Source organism: Geotrypetes seraphini, chromosome 1, assembly GCF_902459505.1.
Source record: "Geotrypetes seraphini chromosome 1, aGeoSer1.1, whole genome shotgun sequence".
In the NCBI taxonomy this organism is placed as follows: Eukaryota; Metazoa; Chordata; class Amphibia; order Gymnophiona; family Dermophiidae; genus Geotrypetes; species Geotrypetes seraphini.
In genome coordinates, this window is record NC_047084.1 from 274,456,005 (window position 1) to 274,473,876 (window position 17,872).

A 17,872-nucleotide genomic window follows, 5' to 3' on the forward strand; every position below is an offset into this window, starting at 1 on the left:
AAGCTGTTCCATGAAGCAATCTTGTACAGCCTCCAGAAATTCTGTCTCCCTAGCACATCTTGAGCTTCCGAGACTCCAGTCTATCCCAGGGTAGTTGAAGTCTCCCATAATAACCGTGTTACCGCCTTTGCATTCTCGCTTCATCTCGGCTTCCATTTCTTCATCGATGTGTCCGGGTGGACGATAGTATAGGCCTATCTTTATTTCAGTCCCTTTCCTTCCTGGTATTTTAACCCATAGTGATTCTAGCTTGTTGGCCGTCTCCGCTGTGTCCATTCTTGTCGATTGTATGCTTTCTTTTATGTATAGTGCTATTCCACCGCCTTTTTGTCCTGACCTGTCCTGGCGATAGAGTTTGTACCCCGGCAGTGCTGTATTCCATTTGCTTTCCTCATTCCACCATGTTTCAGAGATTCCAATGATGTCTATGTCCTCCACAATGATCATGGCTTCTAATTCCCCCATTTTGTTTCTTAGGCTCCTTGCATTAGTATATATGCAATTTAGCTCCTGGAATTTTGTTGCCTTTAATTCCTTTCCCTGTGCTTCGGTCTTTAGATTCTTCTCTTTGGCTACAATCTTTCTAACCTTCTCTTCTTGGTTAGTCGACTCCTGTAATTTGTCCATTGTTTCTTCCTAGCCTTTTTTCCCCTCAGTATCTTCCCGGGATACCTTTTTCCGAAACATCGACGCTTGGTCGACTGTCGGCTTTCCCCTTCTTCTTAGTTTAAAGCCTGTTCTATTCCTCTCTTGACATTGTTTGCTAGAAGTCTAGTTCCCGCTGTGCTCAGGTGCAATCCATCTCTCCTGTAGAGCTTGCTCTTGCCCCAGAACGTCGTCCAGTTCCTCACGAAGTGGAATCCTTCTTCCTCACACCATCTCCTCATCCACGCATTTATTGATTGTAGTTCATCCTGCCTTTTCACATCTGCCCTCGGTACCGGTAGGATCTCTGAGAATGCTATCTTCTGGGTCCTCATCTTCAGCTTCCTTCCCAGAATCTTGAACTGTTCTATCAGCGAACTTCTTTTGTAGTCTCTCCTGCTGACATCATTCGTCCCAATGTGGATCATTACTGCGGTCTCTTCCGTCTCCGCACCTTCCAGGATCTTTCCAATTTTGTCCACGATGTCCTTGGTTCTTGCTCCTGGGAGGCAGGTCACCAGTCGGTCCTCCCTCCCTCCTGCTATGTGGCTGTCCACATGCCTCAGGATCGAGTCCCCCACTAGGATCGCTGATTTTCCCTTCTTCGGTCTCAGGTCAATGTCCTCGGTGTGCTTCGCTCTCTCTTCTTCTGGGCATCGACTGGTCAATTTCTCTTTGTGGGTGTCTTCTTTGAGGTCTTCTGCTTCTTGTTCTTCCTTCGATGTAGGTGTAGCTTCTTCTATCATCTGAAGCTCGTTCTCTTCCACCCTCCTCTTGTATGCTTCTTCAATGAATTTCTCAAGTTCCCTGACTTCCTCCTCGATGTGTCTCTCGCTCGTGAAATCTTCAGCTGTCCTGACTGGGTATTCCGTGGTGTAAAGTCCTTCTAGTTCCTGTTGATTTAAAAATAAGTCGATGCTATGTTTTGTAGTAGTTGTAGTCATTTCATTTCTTTCTCGGTGATTCCTGAAGCTGTTCTGTGACAGTTTTGATCTTGTTATTCTTAGCTGCCTGAGCCTGAAGAACAATTTTTTGGTGACAGCACCGATTTGATCATGGAATGTTAAGGAGGAGTTTAGTATCACACCCAGTACTTTGGAAGTTTTTTCTATTTTGATTCTTCTCCTGTGGTTACTGTTATCTCTGAGGATAAAACCTGGTGTCAGAAACTGAAAGTTAATTTTGATAAAATAGTTGACCCAAAAATCCTTGTTGTCTCACTTTTTAAATAGTAGTCCAGAAAGAATATGCAGGTTGTAATATATGAATTCTGAAGACAGATTATTCTTATTTATTATGGCAAGGCACCAAATCTCATATGCCAGTAATATTAAAATAGATAAAATAAAACAAAGATTAAAAAGAAATAAATATCCCAAACTTTTTGAAATCAAATACACAGTCTTTTTATTGACATACTTTCTGAACTGTGCGCAAAATGCATCCACTGCTTTAAAAGGGTCACTCTCTTCATTCATAATGGTGTAAAGAATCCATACTAGGTATAGGTATTTTTTTTCTTTTGCAAACCTAATCAGAACTATTGCTTTTTTAACAGGAGAATGCTGGAGCTCTTCAAAAAGAATAACCGTGTTCCCAGGTCAGTTCTCTAGAATATAGTAACTCTTTTGGTGGCTCTGTATGAATTTGTGGGTTTGTGTATAATATATAAATATAAAAATGATGCATAATGCATGCATATATAGGAAAGTCAATAGATGCCAACTTATTTATTTAATTTATTTATTTATTCATTCAATTTTCTATACCGTTCTCCCAGGAGAGCTCAGAATGGTTTACATGAGTTTATTCAGGTACTTGAGCATTTTTCCCTGTCTGTTCCAGCAGGCTCACAATCTATCTAATGTACCTGGGGCAATGGGGGGGGATTAAGTGACTTGCCCAGAGTCACAAGGAGCAGCGTGGATTTGAACCCACAATCTCAGGGTGCTGAGGTTGTAGCTCTTAACCACTGCACCACACTCTCATGGATATTTACTGTATATATCCTGAAAACTCCAACTAGCTGTGATATTTATAGGACAGGTTGTGGTACCACTGTAGTATTGTAATGTCTTGTGCACTGGAAGTTGTAGTTTCTCCTTGTGTTTATTTCAGATCCTGTTATTCACTGGGCTGTGATCACAGATACCAGGGCATCTTTTTGGTTATAGGGGCCAAACAAGTCACTCTTCATTTACCAATGGTGTGTTGGGCAAAATATTGGTAGGGCCTTAGCTCCTGTGGCCTATAACAGATACAAGAAAATTGAACTTATTACGGAAATGCAAGGATTGAGTAGTATTCATTGAAAAAAATATCAGTAATCAATGTTTGAGTACAGGAAGTTATAGTAATTATATGTAAATTGAAAAAAAAAATTCAGAAGGTGGTATCTTTTTTTTTTTCTCTCTCTTCTAGTAATCAAGTGATGAATGAGTTCTTGGATACTGCAAAACAGAGCAATAACAAAGTTCAGGCTGTTAATCTAGTCAAGATGGCTGCTGAGTTTGCTTTACCAACCACTGCAAATCTTGTAAAAAGAGTGATGGAGGAATTTGAGCTCTCTGAAGAACAGAAGTAAGCTCTGGCACTATGAGCTGACTTCTGTAGATTTATAAGACATGTATTTTCAAGAACAGCTATAAATAAATTTATCTACCAAATTGAAATTGTACAGCATTAATACTATCAGATAAAGTGCATTGCTGCAATCTCGTAAATCTAAAGCAGTCAGACTAGCAAAAATGTTTTTAGATGTTTTGGTTCACAGTTTAAGCAAATATAATCATTAAATCAAACACAGATATCAAGACTCCTGTTGCCTGCAGTGCTTCCCAATATCAGCCTTTAGTTTCATGATTTATATACAAGCTGCGGGATCTCTCTTAACCTCTTTGACTCTCCCTCCTTTCTGTTGCTGCATAGTAATACAGTAGAAATTTATAGCAGAGGGGATGTGGTGGCCTCAAAAAGATCTGTGTGTGTTCTGATACTGAAAATAGTAATCTAGGTCTTTCTGTAAATCATGAAAAACTGTGGGACACATTAATAAGCTCTGATAGTTCTCATGTACAACCTTTACATTGATCAAGGAGCAGTAGTTGATCAAGAAGAAACAGGATGCTTTAAAATTGGCAAAGGTATATGAAAAGGCTATATACCGTATTTTTCGCTCCATAAGACACACACTTTTTTTCCACCCAAAAGTGGGTGGAAATCTCGGTGCATTTTATGAAGCAAAGATGCAAAATTTGTATCACCCCACCAGCCACACCACCTTTTCAAAACAACCCCTCCTCTCCCCCTCCCCCCTCCGCTGCCATCGTCATCGCCACCGTACCTTTTTCAAGCAGCCTGGTGGTCCAGTGTATATCCCTCCCTTGACGGCTTCTTATTATTTCCGGGTAGCAGGCGCACAAGTCAGGAGCACAGATGTCGGGACCAAGCTTTACACGCTCCTGCGCCACTTTCGGAATGGCTGGCTGCAGTTCTCGCGAAAACTGCCAGCAGCCATTTGGAAAGTGGTGCGGGCCCAAGCAGAAGCAGGTAAAGCTTGGTCCTGATGTCCACGCTCCTAACTCTTGCGCCTGCTGCCCAGAAATAGTAAGGAGCCGTTGAGGGAGGAAGGGAAGAATTAAAAAAGGTACGTGGCTTAAAAAAAAAAAAAAAAAAAAAAAGGCACGGGGGGTATTATTAAAAAGGTACAAAGGGGGGTTTGATTAAAAAAGGTACTGGGGATACATGGGGTGGATGGTGCCTGCCTGTCACTAGGCCTGCCTGTTCTGTGTCCTATCTCAGCCTACCACTAGACCACCAGAGGAGGACAGGATACAGCCTTTCAAGGAGTGTGGGGTTGGGTGCAGAGCCTAGCGGGGAGAATTTGGTTCAGAATGTGTTTTTCTTGTTTTCCTCTTCTAAATCTAGGGTGTGTCTTATGGTCAGATGTCTTGCCACTTGTTTTTGTTTCTTATTATATTATTTAAATTTCATTTAAATTTCCCAAGTATTCTATAGTTTCAACGGTTCTCCCTTCTGCTTCTATTTCTTATCTCCCCTCTTTTTTTCAACCTTTCAGAGTCCTTTAGATCATTGTAGTCTTATTAGAATGTTTATTTTCTTATTTTTCTCATCTATCTCTATTTTATTTCTTCATTACCCTATTAATTGTCATTTTTCCAGGTACTTTAGTTAGATTGTGAGCCTTCGGGACAGCAAGGGAATTTCTAAGTACCTATTTTACTTATAATTTTAATGTACCCTATTGTCTATTTTCTGTAAACCGCTTAGAATCCTAACGGAGTTTAGCGGTATATTAGAAATAAATTACATTACATTACGTTACTTCTTCCATATCTATTTAATTTGTACACAGAATAAATCCTGAGAGAATCAGATTCTTATGATGAAAATCGAGGTGTAAAAATTTGACAGAAGACTCAGCAACCTTTGTTAGTGACTGAAAGCAAAAAAAATACTACTCTAATGGGTAGAAAAAACAGTGGCAAAAATCAGAAGAATGGGTACATAAGGAAGGGACTGTCCAACAGGAAAGAGAATGTGATAGTGCCAGTGTTATTTAACTTTTCTGGCCAGACCTTATAGGCGGAGCTAGCTACAATTTAGTACTTTGTATGCACTATAAAAGTAGGAAGGGCAAAATTGAGTAATGGTAGCTTTTATTATGATTTTTAAAACCCCTCCCCACAAATTATACAAATCCAAGTTCTATTGCTCTGGGAACTGATAAGCAAGGAGGCAAGGTTATTTATTTAAAAGGAAATGAAACAAACCTGAAAACATGAGTTAACAAGAATTATATGCAAATACCAAATAACTCAGGAAGATAAGACAATTCTTCTTATCAGATAAATTTGAGTGAACTCATATAAACTAGGCCCTAAAGTCAGGCCTGCTATTATTACCCTTTCTAACAGAGCTGGCATACAACCCGATGATGATATCTTCTCCTGGAGAGATGAGGCAAGCCAAAGTTCTGAGGGGCCCCATGGTGCAGAAAAGTACCAGCAGTATTGTAACAGGGAAGGTAGCTAGTTGGTAGAAACTGGAATGGTGGTTAATTCAGGCTGAATGGAAAAATCAGCTAGCTATTTGTTTTCCAGTGATGCTTCTTATATGGTTCAGTGGAGGCAGCATTTTTAAAGATAAGCTTCTTTCCATGTTCTGAAGATGCAGTTGTTGGAATTCAGGAAAGTCCCTGAACTCAGGAACCAGGCTAGTGAGGTCAAGCTGGTATTTGTATAAAAAGTAGAGGGCACAGGTTGTGCAGATGACATCAGCTAAGTAGACAGTTCCAGCTGATGAGCAAATTCAGTTAAACATTTGCCACAGTGCCTCATGCAATATAAGGAGAAATTAGGTTCTTACCTGCTAATTTACTTTCTTTTAGGCTCTCCAAACCGGTATAGGTATCTTAAAAGCAGGTGGAGACTGAAACAAAACTGTGGAATAGTACATGATAGGTGCCTTTCCCTATTCCTATCAGTCTGCCAAGCAGAACTAAGAACTTGAATCAGAAATAAACAATACTCCAAACAGGAGTAACAACTAACATACCCAAATGCTGTTGGAAAATGCAAAGGAGAGATGCCAGCAAGAAAATGTCCCCACAGCTATGCCAACCGAGCCACAGCCGCTGTTCTTTAATTCTCCACGGCTCTAGAAAAATACTAGAACCTGCAGAAAAACCAAAATCTGCACATGCAATACCCACAAGAACAACATGACAAAAGACAGAGTGGGGTCCTATGCTGGTCCAGAGAGGCTAAAAGAAGGTAAATTAGCAGGTAAGAACCTAATTTCTCCTTCTTTAGCAACGCTCCAGATCGGCATAGGCATCATACAAGCGGGATGTACCAAAGCAGTCCCCATTATGGGCGGGACCCCTGAAGGGCCGACACCAGAACATGCTCACCGAACACCATGTCCTGACATGCCTGAACGTCCGCCCAGTAGTGTCTGACAAAGGAATGCAAGGAAGACCAAACAGCAGCCTTACAAATATCCACTGGAGGCACTATCAAAGACTCAACCCAAGAAGCCGCCTGACCCCGAGTAGAATGAGCCTTGAGAAATACCGGAACAGGCTTCTTCTGAAGAAGGTATGCAGATGCAATATTCTCCTTGATCCAGCGTGCAACGATAGCCTTGGAAGTGCCATCCCCCTTACGAGGACTTGCTAGAAGGGCAAAGAGATGATCTGATTTCCTGAACTCCTGGGTCCTCTGCTCATAAGAGCAAAGAAACCGACAGACATCTAGCTTGCGCAACTGTTACTGCTCAGAAGAACCCTCTCGACTACCCAACACCGGGAGGACCACTGCCTGATTGACATGAAAAGGAGAAACTACCTTTGTCAGAAAAGAAGGAAAACCTACAAGAGAGATCCTGCAGCTCTGAAACACGTCTAGAAGAAATAATAGCCACCAAGAAGACCGCCTGAAGAGTAAGGTCCTTCAACGAGCAGGCGCCCAAAGGCTCAAAAGGGTGGCGCACCATCCCAGACAAGACCAGATTCAAATCCCAAGAGAGAACAGATGGCCGCATGGGAGGCTTGAGCAATATGGCCGCTCGCAAAAAGCGAACAACATCAGGAATGGCAGTCAGCTGCTAACCTCGCAACAACCCATGAAAGGCTGACAAGGCCGCCAGCTGAACCTGGAGTGTAGACCAAGCCAGGCCCCTGTCCAGGCCATCCTGCAAGAACTCTAAGGTGTTAGGCAGGGAAGTGCAAAAAGAGACCATTCCACGCGCCCACCAATCCTCAAAGATATGCCAAACCCGCACATAAGCCCGAGATATAGAAAGTCTCCGGGACCCCAAGAGGGTGGAGATCACTTTATCTGAATACCCCTTCTTACCTAGGTGTCCCGTTTTAAGAGCCAAGCCGTAAGACAAAAGACCTGGATTGAACATGGGAATGGGGCCCTGAGTCAAAAGATTGGGTGAAAGAGGAAGAGGATCCGACACCAGATACCACACTAGATCCGCATAGCACAGACAGGGCCAATCCGGAGCCACCAGAACCACCAGGCTCTGGTGACGAACAATGCGAAGAACTCTGCCCACTAATGGCCATGGAGGGAACACATACAACAACCCCTCTGTTAGCCATGGTTGAACCAGAGCATCCAGGCCCTCGGCCGGAACGTCTCTGTGACGACTGAAGAAGCGGGACTGAAGATGGCGTTGACACTTGTGGCCATCAGGTCCATGAGGGGTTGACCCCAAGACTGCACTATCAGCTGAAAGGCCAGGTGGCTTAGACACCACTCTGGAATCTAGCACGTGACACCCAGACCATGAGCAGAGCCACATGAGTGCTCTTGGTGCCCCCCTGACAATTAACATAGGCGTTGATATAGGCCGGGGCATTGTCCGACAGAAGCCTGACTGACTTGCATGTCAAGGAGTGGAAGACTAACAGTGCCAGATGTATGGTTCTGGGCTCCAGAACATTGATAGATCAAGACGCCTTCTCTGTGGACTAGGTGTCCTGAGCTGAGTCACCTAGACACTGAGCTCCCGAACCGAGAAGACTGGCATCCGTGAGAAGCACCATCCACTGTGCATGATCCAGACTTGTCCCTCGAAACAAGAGAGGAGGTCTGGAGCCACCAACAAAGACTGCAGCAAGCTAAGCCCCGCAGAGGAACAGGGTGATCTAGACTGAGGCTCTGGAGTGACCACCTCTGAAGCAGAGCATATTGAAGATGACGTATGTGGACCTGAGCCCACCTCACAACATCTAGAGAAGCTGCCATCGATCCCAAGATTTGGAGGAAATCCTGCACCCGAGGACACAAGGACTCCCTAAGCAGGCGAATCTGAGATTGCAATTTGCTTACCCAGGCCTCTGGGGAGGAAGACTTTCCCCAAGGAGATGTCGAATAGAATCCCAAGGTACTCCAGATGCTGAGATGGGGCCAATCGACTTTTGGAAAGATTAACTACCCACCCCAGTGACTGCAGGAACACTACCACCTGAGCCAAGACCCGACTGCTCTCCTAAAACGATTGCCCGAATCAACCAGTCATCCAGGTAGGGATGAACCAGAATGCCCTCTGTCGTAAGGCCGCCACAATGACCACCATAATCTTGGTGAAGGATGGGAGGCCCGAATTGGAACAGGCAAGTAGGGTTCTGGCAGAGCGAAAGAAGTCGGATACTCCCCTGGCTGAACCACCAGAATCACAGACGTCAGAGTTTCCATGTGGAAGGACGGAACTTAGAGAGCCCTGTTGACCCCTTTCAAATCTAAGATGAGCCGAAAAGGTCCCCTTCTTGGGCACCACAAAGTAAATGGAGTACCTGCCGGTGCACACTCCTGAGGAGGTACTGGAACAACCGCTTTGAGATCTAGCAAGCTTTGAAGGGTCTAGCTAAAGGCTTGCGTCTTCCATGCCGCCTGGCACTGAGAAGGTAGAAAATGATCTGGGAGAGAGTGGGCAAACTCCAGAGCATATCCGTCTTGCACCACCTCCAGGACCCACTGATTGGACGTGATCGTGTCACATTTGAGGAAAAAAAACTTGCGTAACGTGCACCCACTGAAACCAAAGGGGGCACCGGCAAGGAGTCATTGGGTAGGATGGGCAGTGGAGGAACTGGCAGAGGGAGTCCCAGCCCCCAGATGGGCTCCCCTGAAAGGACAGCATGCACTGATAAAAACGACCACGGGAAAATCCCGAAGCCGGAGAAGTAGCCCCACGCCCAGGGCGATAGCGGCAGAGCACCCACAGATACCCCCAGGCAGTGCCACACTGAGCCGCCGGGCAGACACTGTCCTCAGGCAGGTGGGGCACTTTAGAATCTGTCAGAGTCTGAACCAACTTATCCAAATCCTCTCCAAATAAAAAGAACCCCCAAAAGGGAAATTTTTGTGAACTTAGTTTAGGATGTGGCATCCACCGATCGAGCACGAAGCCACAAGGTAAGACGCGCGGCCACTCCAAAACCCATAGACTTGGCAGACGTCCACACCAAGTCATGAAGGGCATCCGAGAGAAATGAGGCAGCCATCTCAATCTCTGTCACTTCCTGATCCACCAAGGACCAGTCATCAGACTCCCGATCCAGGACACACTCGGCCCTCAAAAAAACAGCGCGAGCCGCCAGCCCCCCACGGCAGAACCGCCCTCAAGCACAGTATGTCGCTTAGCAATTGCTGAGACCACCGTGTCCCCCACTGGCGACTTCAAGGTAGCCCTATCCCCCTTCGAGATGGGATACAAACGAGCCAAGACGCGTGCCAACCAAAACAGTGCCTCCGGCGTATTCCACTGTGCCAGGATGAGATCCCAAATATCCAGAAGCATAAAACAAGAGCGGGAAACAGCGTGGATCCCCCCTAAGAAGAGGTTCCCCCACATGTGGGGTCTCTGGTGGAGCCTCTTTGAAATGCAGCACCGAGGAGACCTGCTGAATCAGGTCTGGCAGCTCATCCCTCTGAAAAAAGGCGTACCACGGATATAGCGTCCCCTCAAGAGGATCCAGGAACTCCTCAAAAGGGTCCGGGTCCTCAATCAGGCTTACACGCTCCTCTGACCACAAATTCTCGTCCCAAAACATCCTCAGGTGCTTGGATGATGGAGGAGGGAGAGATGATGCCAAAGAAGTAGAGAGAGGCAAAGCCACAGGGGGCGCGGAGGGAGAAACCTCCCCTACCCCGAAACCCCCTGGGTGCACGTGGGACCTCTAGCCGCCTGAAAATAGGCTCTGCACACAGCAAAAATTAAATCAAGGGGGAAAAAAACCCAAAGGTCCCATGGGACTCCCTGCCACAGCAGGGGATCCAGCAGAAACCTGCCCCTGTGTTTGCAATATAGGGGGAAGTTCACCTGAGGTTGCAGACAAAATGGAGGGGCCTGTTTATAAAAATGGCGAAGTTCCTGCCAAAAATAACCCCTGCAGGGCCTGTAGCAAGCTGGGAAGTCTGAACTGTCCCAGCCGCTAAAGCAGGCAAGCCGGTATCAGCTGTGAAAGAAAACAGCTGAGAGGGAATCCCTCCATGGGCAGTGGGGGAAGACCAGGCTTCCCCACTGCTCCCTTCCTACTCACAAGATACTAGGGGCGGGGAGCCACTGCCGATGGGGCTCCACGACCTCACCGGCCCGAATAGCTGTTTTCAGGCTAGCCGCGAGTGCCTCTTGTCTGGACCAAATTGAGCACCACTTCCCCTGAGAAGTGCTCAATAGCTCCATACGCGACCTAGCTAAAAGAAAAGTGCCGGTTAGTTTAAATATGCTGTAAATCACTGTATTTTATAAGGGAAAGCAACACTTCAGACCAGCACTACCTCAGGATTTTTTTTTTTTTTTCACAGAACAGACTCCACTGGCTCTCAAAGCAGTATGCCTTGCTTGAATTAGGGGGCAAGGCTTACTGCTGAGGCACCTCTAAAAAAATGTTGGGGAGGTGGAGGAAAGGGGGAGAGGGACCCACCGGGTTTGACACCCCCGAGGTCGGACGGAAACCCAAACAGGGCCTACCCAAGCTCAATCTGGCACAAAAACAGGGATCAAGATCCCTAAACAAATTCCAACAGCCCTACCAAAGGAGATGGGTACAGCTCTTCACACATGCTGTTTTGTTTCAGTCTCCACCTGCTGGTCATGATGAGATATATACCCCACTTGTAAGATCCTTTACCAGTCTGGAGAGTGCTAAAGAATGTGGATTTCAGCAGCTGAACCATCCACCCTACAGTCTGACCTAACTCCCTCAGATTATTTCCTGTTCTGAATTTTGAAGAAATCTCTCATAGCAGCGGTTTTCAAGTGATGAAGACATCAAGGAAGCTGTGATGTCCTTGTTTGAAGGTCAAATGGAAGAATTATCTTCAAAGGGGTTAAAGTCATTGCAGGAAAAGTGTATGAAATGTATGGAGCTTTTGGGAGTATATTGAAAAATAAAACAAAAATTTTTTGAAAAATCTTTTCTTTATTACCGAGATAGATAATTACAAGGGGCGTTCAATAATTTATTGTACTAAAATTATTAAAACAAGTTAAAAATTTTTAAATGTGAAACCCTAGTAGTAAGTAACAGAAAATCAAATATTTTGCACCTTCCAATGGAAGACATTCATAATGTATATGCTACATAGAGTACATTAAGACACTCACTTTACTATGCTGGCATCGCTACAGCTACTAAAATTTAACTGATTATCTATCATTCTTTTTAGGAAAACTCTGGAGGATTTGGAAGCAGAGAGCGGTGACAACAGCAATGATAGTGACCGGGAACAGAAATAATTTCAAGAATTTTTACTGTCAAGTCAATGGAGGCATTGTTCCAGGGAAACATCTAAAGCAACAGCAACAACTTTACCAGAAAATTATATTATCGCTAACTCCTGGACTGCATTTTAGAGAACTGTTATTATATTAAATTGACCTCATTCTCTAAATGTATACCAAATAGTTCTGTTGATATTGGATGGATGAGATAGATTGTAGTATATGTTAAGTTTTTCTCATGTACTGAGAAAGAAAGAAACCAATTTTTTTTTTTTTTTTTTACTATCTTGTGTTCTCAAATTTGTATGCCAGTGCAGCAAGTCTGTAATATCCTGATCTAGTCAGTTTACCTGCATACAGTATATAATGTACAAAATAAATTATTCTATTTGGTAATTTATGTGTTTTTCAGTTGATTTGCAGCTAGTGATTGGGCCAGTTTGTTGCATTTTAACATATGACATTTTATTGTGTGTTAATGATGATGACTCTCCACAATAACACATGGCAAATTTGTCTTGTCCTTGCCTCCTTCTAAATGATGTAGTTCTGTGTACAAGAAATTTTAAGAAATGCAGATGTCATTGCTGTGAACAGCAGTAGCCTAGAAATATATTTTGCAGTCAACCAAGAGTCGATGGTTCGGGAACCGGTATACCCAGAGGATACCATGCAGGAAGATAGCGTGGAAGACTCACCGGATCATAGGCAAGACAGAAATCCTGACGGATCGAAAGGGGGGACATGAGGAAAGGAAATGCAAGAAAATAATAGGCCGCAAACTCAAGGGTATGTACACGAACGCAAGGAGCCTAAGGAATAAGAAGGGGGAATTGAAAGCTGTGGCACAAAAAGATAACCTTGACATCGGCATCATGGAAACATGATGGAACAAGGAAAACGTCTGGGACACTGTGTTACCGGGATACAAGCTATACCGCAGAGACAGAGTAGGTCAAAAAGGAGGGGGTATTGCCCTATTCATCAAAGAGGGAATTGAGTCTGCCGGAGAGAACACACCAGAAACTAAATATAAGGTAGAGTCTCCATGGGTCAAAATTCCGTGAACAAATGGAACGAACAAATGGAAATGAAGATTGGCATCTACTACCGACCCACAGGACAGTCTGAAGAAATTGATGGAGAAATGACAGACGAGATTAAACGCAACTGCAAGGGAGGCAACGCAGTTATCATGGGTGACTTCAATTATCCAGGGATATACTGGAACCTAGGCACCTCTAGCTGCAGTAGGGAGACCAAGTTCCTGGATGCTGTAGACGATTGCTTCCTGGAACAACTTGTCAAGGAAAATACAAGAAAAAATGCAATTCTGGACTTAATTATAAATGGACTACGAGGACCGGCGCAAGGTGTAGAAGTGGAAGGGACGCTGGGAAACAGGAATCACAATATGATCCGCTTCAACCTGGACACGGGCAAAACATCAATCCAGAACAACGGCCACGGCACTGAACTTCCGAAAAGGGAATTATGAAGGGATGAGACTCATGGTGGGGAAGAAGATTAAGAAGAGAACAAGCACTGTAAAAACACTAGAGCAAGCATGGTCCCTTTTTAAGGACACAGTCACTGAGGTGCAAAATCTATACCGCGTATCAACAAGGGATCCAAGAGGAAAAAGAACAAGAAACCGGCGTGGCTCACTGTAGTGGTGAAAGAATTGATCAGAGACAAGAAGACTTCATTTAAGGAATGGAAAAGGTCAAAAACAGACGAAAACTGTAAAAAGCACAAACAGGTTTCAAAGGTGCCATAAGGCGGTAAGAGGGGCCAAAAGAGACTAAGAGAAAAATAGTCAAGGAGGCAAAAATCTTAAAGCCGTTCTTTCGATATATTAAAGGGAAACGACCCACGAAGGAAATGATGGGAGTGCTAAAGGAGGACAAAGCCATCGCTGACAAACAACACATTTTTTGCGTCTGTATTTACTGAAGAGGATATACACAACATACCAGAAGCCGACAGGCTATATGCAGGAAACGAAGACAGAAAACTGACAGGGTTGACGGTCAATCTAGAAGAAGTATGCAGGCAGATTGATAGGCTTAAAAATCCCCAGGACTGGTTGGCATCCATCTGAGGGTAATCAAGGAACTGCTTCAGCTAATAGCCAATCTGTTGATCAAATCAGGAAGGATTCCGGAAGACTGGAAAGTGGTGAATATTACGCCGATCTTCAAGAAAGGTTCGAGGGAAGATTCAGAAATCTACAGCCAGTGAGTCTGACCTTGGTACCAGGAAAGATGATAGAGGCGCTGATAAAGGACCGCATCATTGATCACCTTGACGGACACAATCTGATGACCAGCCAGCACGGGTTTAGCAAAAGAAGATCTTGCTTGAACTTGCTGCACTTCTTCGAGGAAGTAAACAGGCAGATAGGCAAGGGTGACCTGGTTGACATTGAATAACTGGATTTTCAGAAGGCGTTCAAGGTTCCTCATGAATGACTACTTCGAAAAATTGCGAGCCATGGAATCGGTGAAAAACTGTCTGGCGGATAGGAAACAGAGTGGGGGTAAATGGACAATACTCAGACTGGAAAAGCGTTATGAGTGGAGTGTCGCAGGGTTTCGTGCTTGGACGTGTGCTCTTCAACATATTTATAAATGACCTGGAAATTGGTACGACGAGTGAGGTGATTAAATTTGCAGACAATACGAAGTTATTCAGAGTAGTGAAGACACAGGAGGATCGCGAAGACCTGCAACGTGACATAAACACGCTTGAGAAATGGGCTGCGACATGGCAAATGAGGTTTAATGTGGATAATAACTTTTTCTTTTATGCTGCCATAACCAAATGTTCTAGGCAGTTTACACTAAAAATTGCTGGACAATCAACGAAATACAATAATACAATAAAAAATACAAATATTTATAAAATAGAATTTCAATAATAAAGCTCACTAAGTAATAAACTTATCGAACAAAGTGGTCTTAATTAATTTCTGAAAACATCAATAGGATAACATAGCTTGCTGAATACATTTACCTAACCAAGATTGTTGCCTACTAGCTTGAAATGCTAGGGTCCTATCTAAGAAGGTCTTATATCTACACCCATTAATTTTTGGATAAGCAAATAAGTAGAAGTTTCTAGTTTCTCTTGATGGTCTATGCAACACAAAATGAGGAAAAAGGTAAGCTGGAGACAATTCCGATATCAGCTTAAAGCAGATGCAGGAAAATTTGAATAATACTCTTGCCTCCAAAGGCAGCCAATGAAGTAAACAATAATATGATCATTCGTTTTTAAACCAAAAATCAATCGAACAGCTGTATTTTGAATTATCCTTAATTTCTTTAGAATTTTTTTTGGGTACTCCTAAATAGATGATGTTATAATAGTTTAAAATAGATAAAACTAATACCTGCACTAATAGTCTGAACGATAAAGGATCAAAATATTTTTTTATGGTTCTTAATTTCCACAATGTTAAAAAAACATTTTTGTACCACTAAGTTTGTGTGTTTTGCTAGTGTTAAATGTTGGTCTAGTGTGACTCCCAGAATTGTGATAGATTTAATAATTGGGTAGTCATGACCATTAAGATAAAGCAATGAGCTTATTTTGTCGTTGGGACTAGCCAAGAAAGTTTGGTCTTTTCCGTATTGAGTTTCAGTTTGAAATTAATTGTCCACTGTTCTATCTGAGTCATCTGCATACATATCTGGTTTAAAATTTCAGTGGTAAAATTATTTAGAGGGATTAAAATAGAAATGTCATCTGCGTATATATAAAATTTTACATTTAAACTCTTTAATAAATGGCCTAAAGGGGAAATGTAGATGTTGAATAAGGTAGGCGATAGTGGAGAACCTTGGGGGCACACTAGATGGGTTGCTCCATGAATGAGAATAGTTACCGTCACAAATCACTTGATAAGATCTTTTCTTCAAAAAACCCTGAAACCAGTTCCAGACCCTTCCTGAAAAGTCCTATTGTGTCTAAACAACTTAACAATATTTCATGATCTACTAGATCAAAGGCACTACTAAAATCTAGCTGAAGAATTAAGGCACTAGTGCCTTTGCTAAATAGACCTTGAAGATAATCAAGCATTGAAGTTAAGATGGTCTCTGTACTATACAGTGGTGCCTCGCATAACGGACGCCTCGCACAGCGAACGCTGCGCACAACGAACTTCAGGTCTTGCTTCCCACAACGAACTTCGTTTCACACAACGAAGTCGCCCGAGCTGCATCCTTAACTGCCCTCTCTCCGCCTGGCTCCCTGTGCAGTGGCGCTACATATTTTAAACCCACCTGCCGCCGCTGCTGCATATTTTTAAGCCTCTGCCGCCACCGCATATTTTTAAACCTCCCCCCGCCGCCACATATTTTTTTAAAAAAGCCACTACTGCTGCAACTTTAATCTCACCCGCTCACTCGTAACTGGTGGTCTAGCAAATTTCCCAGCCAGAAGCGCAGAGATCAAGAGCAAGCCTTCTGTGCTACTGCCTGGGCCTGCGCTGATCTCTGAATGGCTGCAGTCAGCTCTCGCGGGACTCACAAGAACTAACTGCAGCCATTCGGAGATCGGCATGGGCCCACACAGGCGTGCAGAGGAATTGCTCCTGATCTCTGCGCTTCTGGCCTGTACGCCACTGGCTGGGAAAGATGGGAGGAATTAAAAAAGGTACCGAGGGGGGATGATTAAAAAGGTACTGGGGAGTATGTGGGGGGTGATTATAATACACAGCAAGGATCAACAAAACCCCTGTCTCCCCTCCCCTTCACATATATCCCCTCTACTATCAAGAATTTATCTTTTTTTATGTCATCTTAGCATATTTTATGCTACAGAACGAATTATTTTTTTTAATATGTATTGTTATGGGAAAACGCGTTTCACATAACGAACTTTTCGCATAACAAACTTGCTCCTGGAACCAATTAAGTTCGTTGTGTGAGGCACCACTGTATCCTCTTCTAAATTCCGACTGATGGTCATTAAGGATATTAAATTTATCCAAATAACTTACTAATTCTAAATTAACTAAACCTTCCAGTAATTTGGTAAACAAAGGAATGCTTGCTATGGGTCTATAATTGGATTTCGTGGCAATTGATACCTTCTGATCTATAAGAATAGGGGTAACCAAAATTTGACCCAATTTCATCAGGAAGTGTAAGGTGATGCATGTCGGTAAGAGACTTGGGAGTACGGGTCGACAAGTCAGTGAAGCCATCTGCACAATGTGCAGCAGCAGCAAAAAGGGCGAACAATGCTAGGAATGATTAAGAAGGGGATCATGAACAGATTGGAGAAGGTTATCATGCCACTGTACCGACCTGGAATACTGCGTCCAACACTGGTTGCCATACATGAAGTACACAGTACTACTCAAAAGGGTCCAGAGAAGAGCGACTAAAATGGTTAAAGGGCTGGAGGAGTTGCCGTACAGTGAGAGATTAGAGAAACTGGACCTCTTCCTTGAAAAGAGGGGACATGCTCGAAACATTCAAGATAATGAAGGGAATAGACTTAGTAGATAAAGACAGGTTGTTCACCCTCTCCAAGGTAGAGAGAACGAGAGGGCACTCTAAAGTTAAAAGGGAATAGATTCCATACAAACCGTAAGGAATTTCTTCACCCAGAGAGTGGTAGAAAACTGGAACACTCTTCCGGAGACAGTTATAGGGGAAAAACACCCTCCAGGGATTCAAGACAAATTTAGAAAAGTTCCTGCTGAACCAGAACATATGCAGGTAAGGCTAGTCTCAGGATAGTGGTCTTTGACCTAAGGGCCGCCACAGGAGCAGACTGCTGGGCACGATGGACCACTGGTCTGACCCAGCAGTGGCAATTCTTATGTTCTTATGTCTCACAGTGAGTCAGAGAGAGGGTCAGCAAATTTAGAGTACTTTGAGGCTACCTGACCCTAGATTTAAGATGCCATTCTATATATGAGGGTCATTTCATAAATAATGCA

The 17,872-nt window shown here is 43.7% G+C and overlaps 1 protein-coding gene across 3 annotated transcripts in view; it reads left to right on the forward strand.

Annotated features, from left to right (window-relative positions):
• The window catches only part of PTCD3 (pentatricopeptide repeat domain 3), a 137,751-nt gene extending 125,441 nt beyond the window's left edge, over window positions 1-12,310 (forward strand). For all 3 annotated transcript variants that reach the window (XM_033951891.1, XM_033951883.1, XM_033951902.1), the window contains 3 exons: window positions 2,204-2,245; window positions 3,067-3,225; window positions 11,856-12,310. In XM_033951891.1, coding sequence (XP_033807782.1) covers window positions 2,204-2,245; window positions 3,067-3,225; window positions 11,856-11,925 — 271 coding nt within the window. In that variant the 3' untranslated portion in view covers window positions 11,926-12,310. The remainder of the gene's footprint in view (window positions 1-2,203; window positions 2,246-3,066; window positions 3,226-11,855) is intronic.
• Window positions 12,311-17,872: the final 5,562 nt, after the last annotated feature.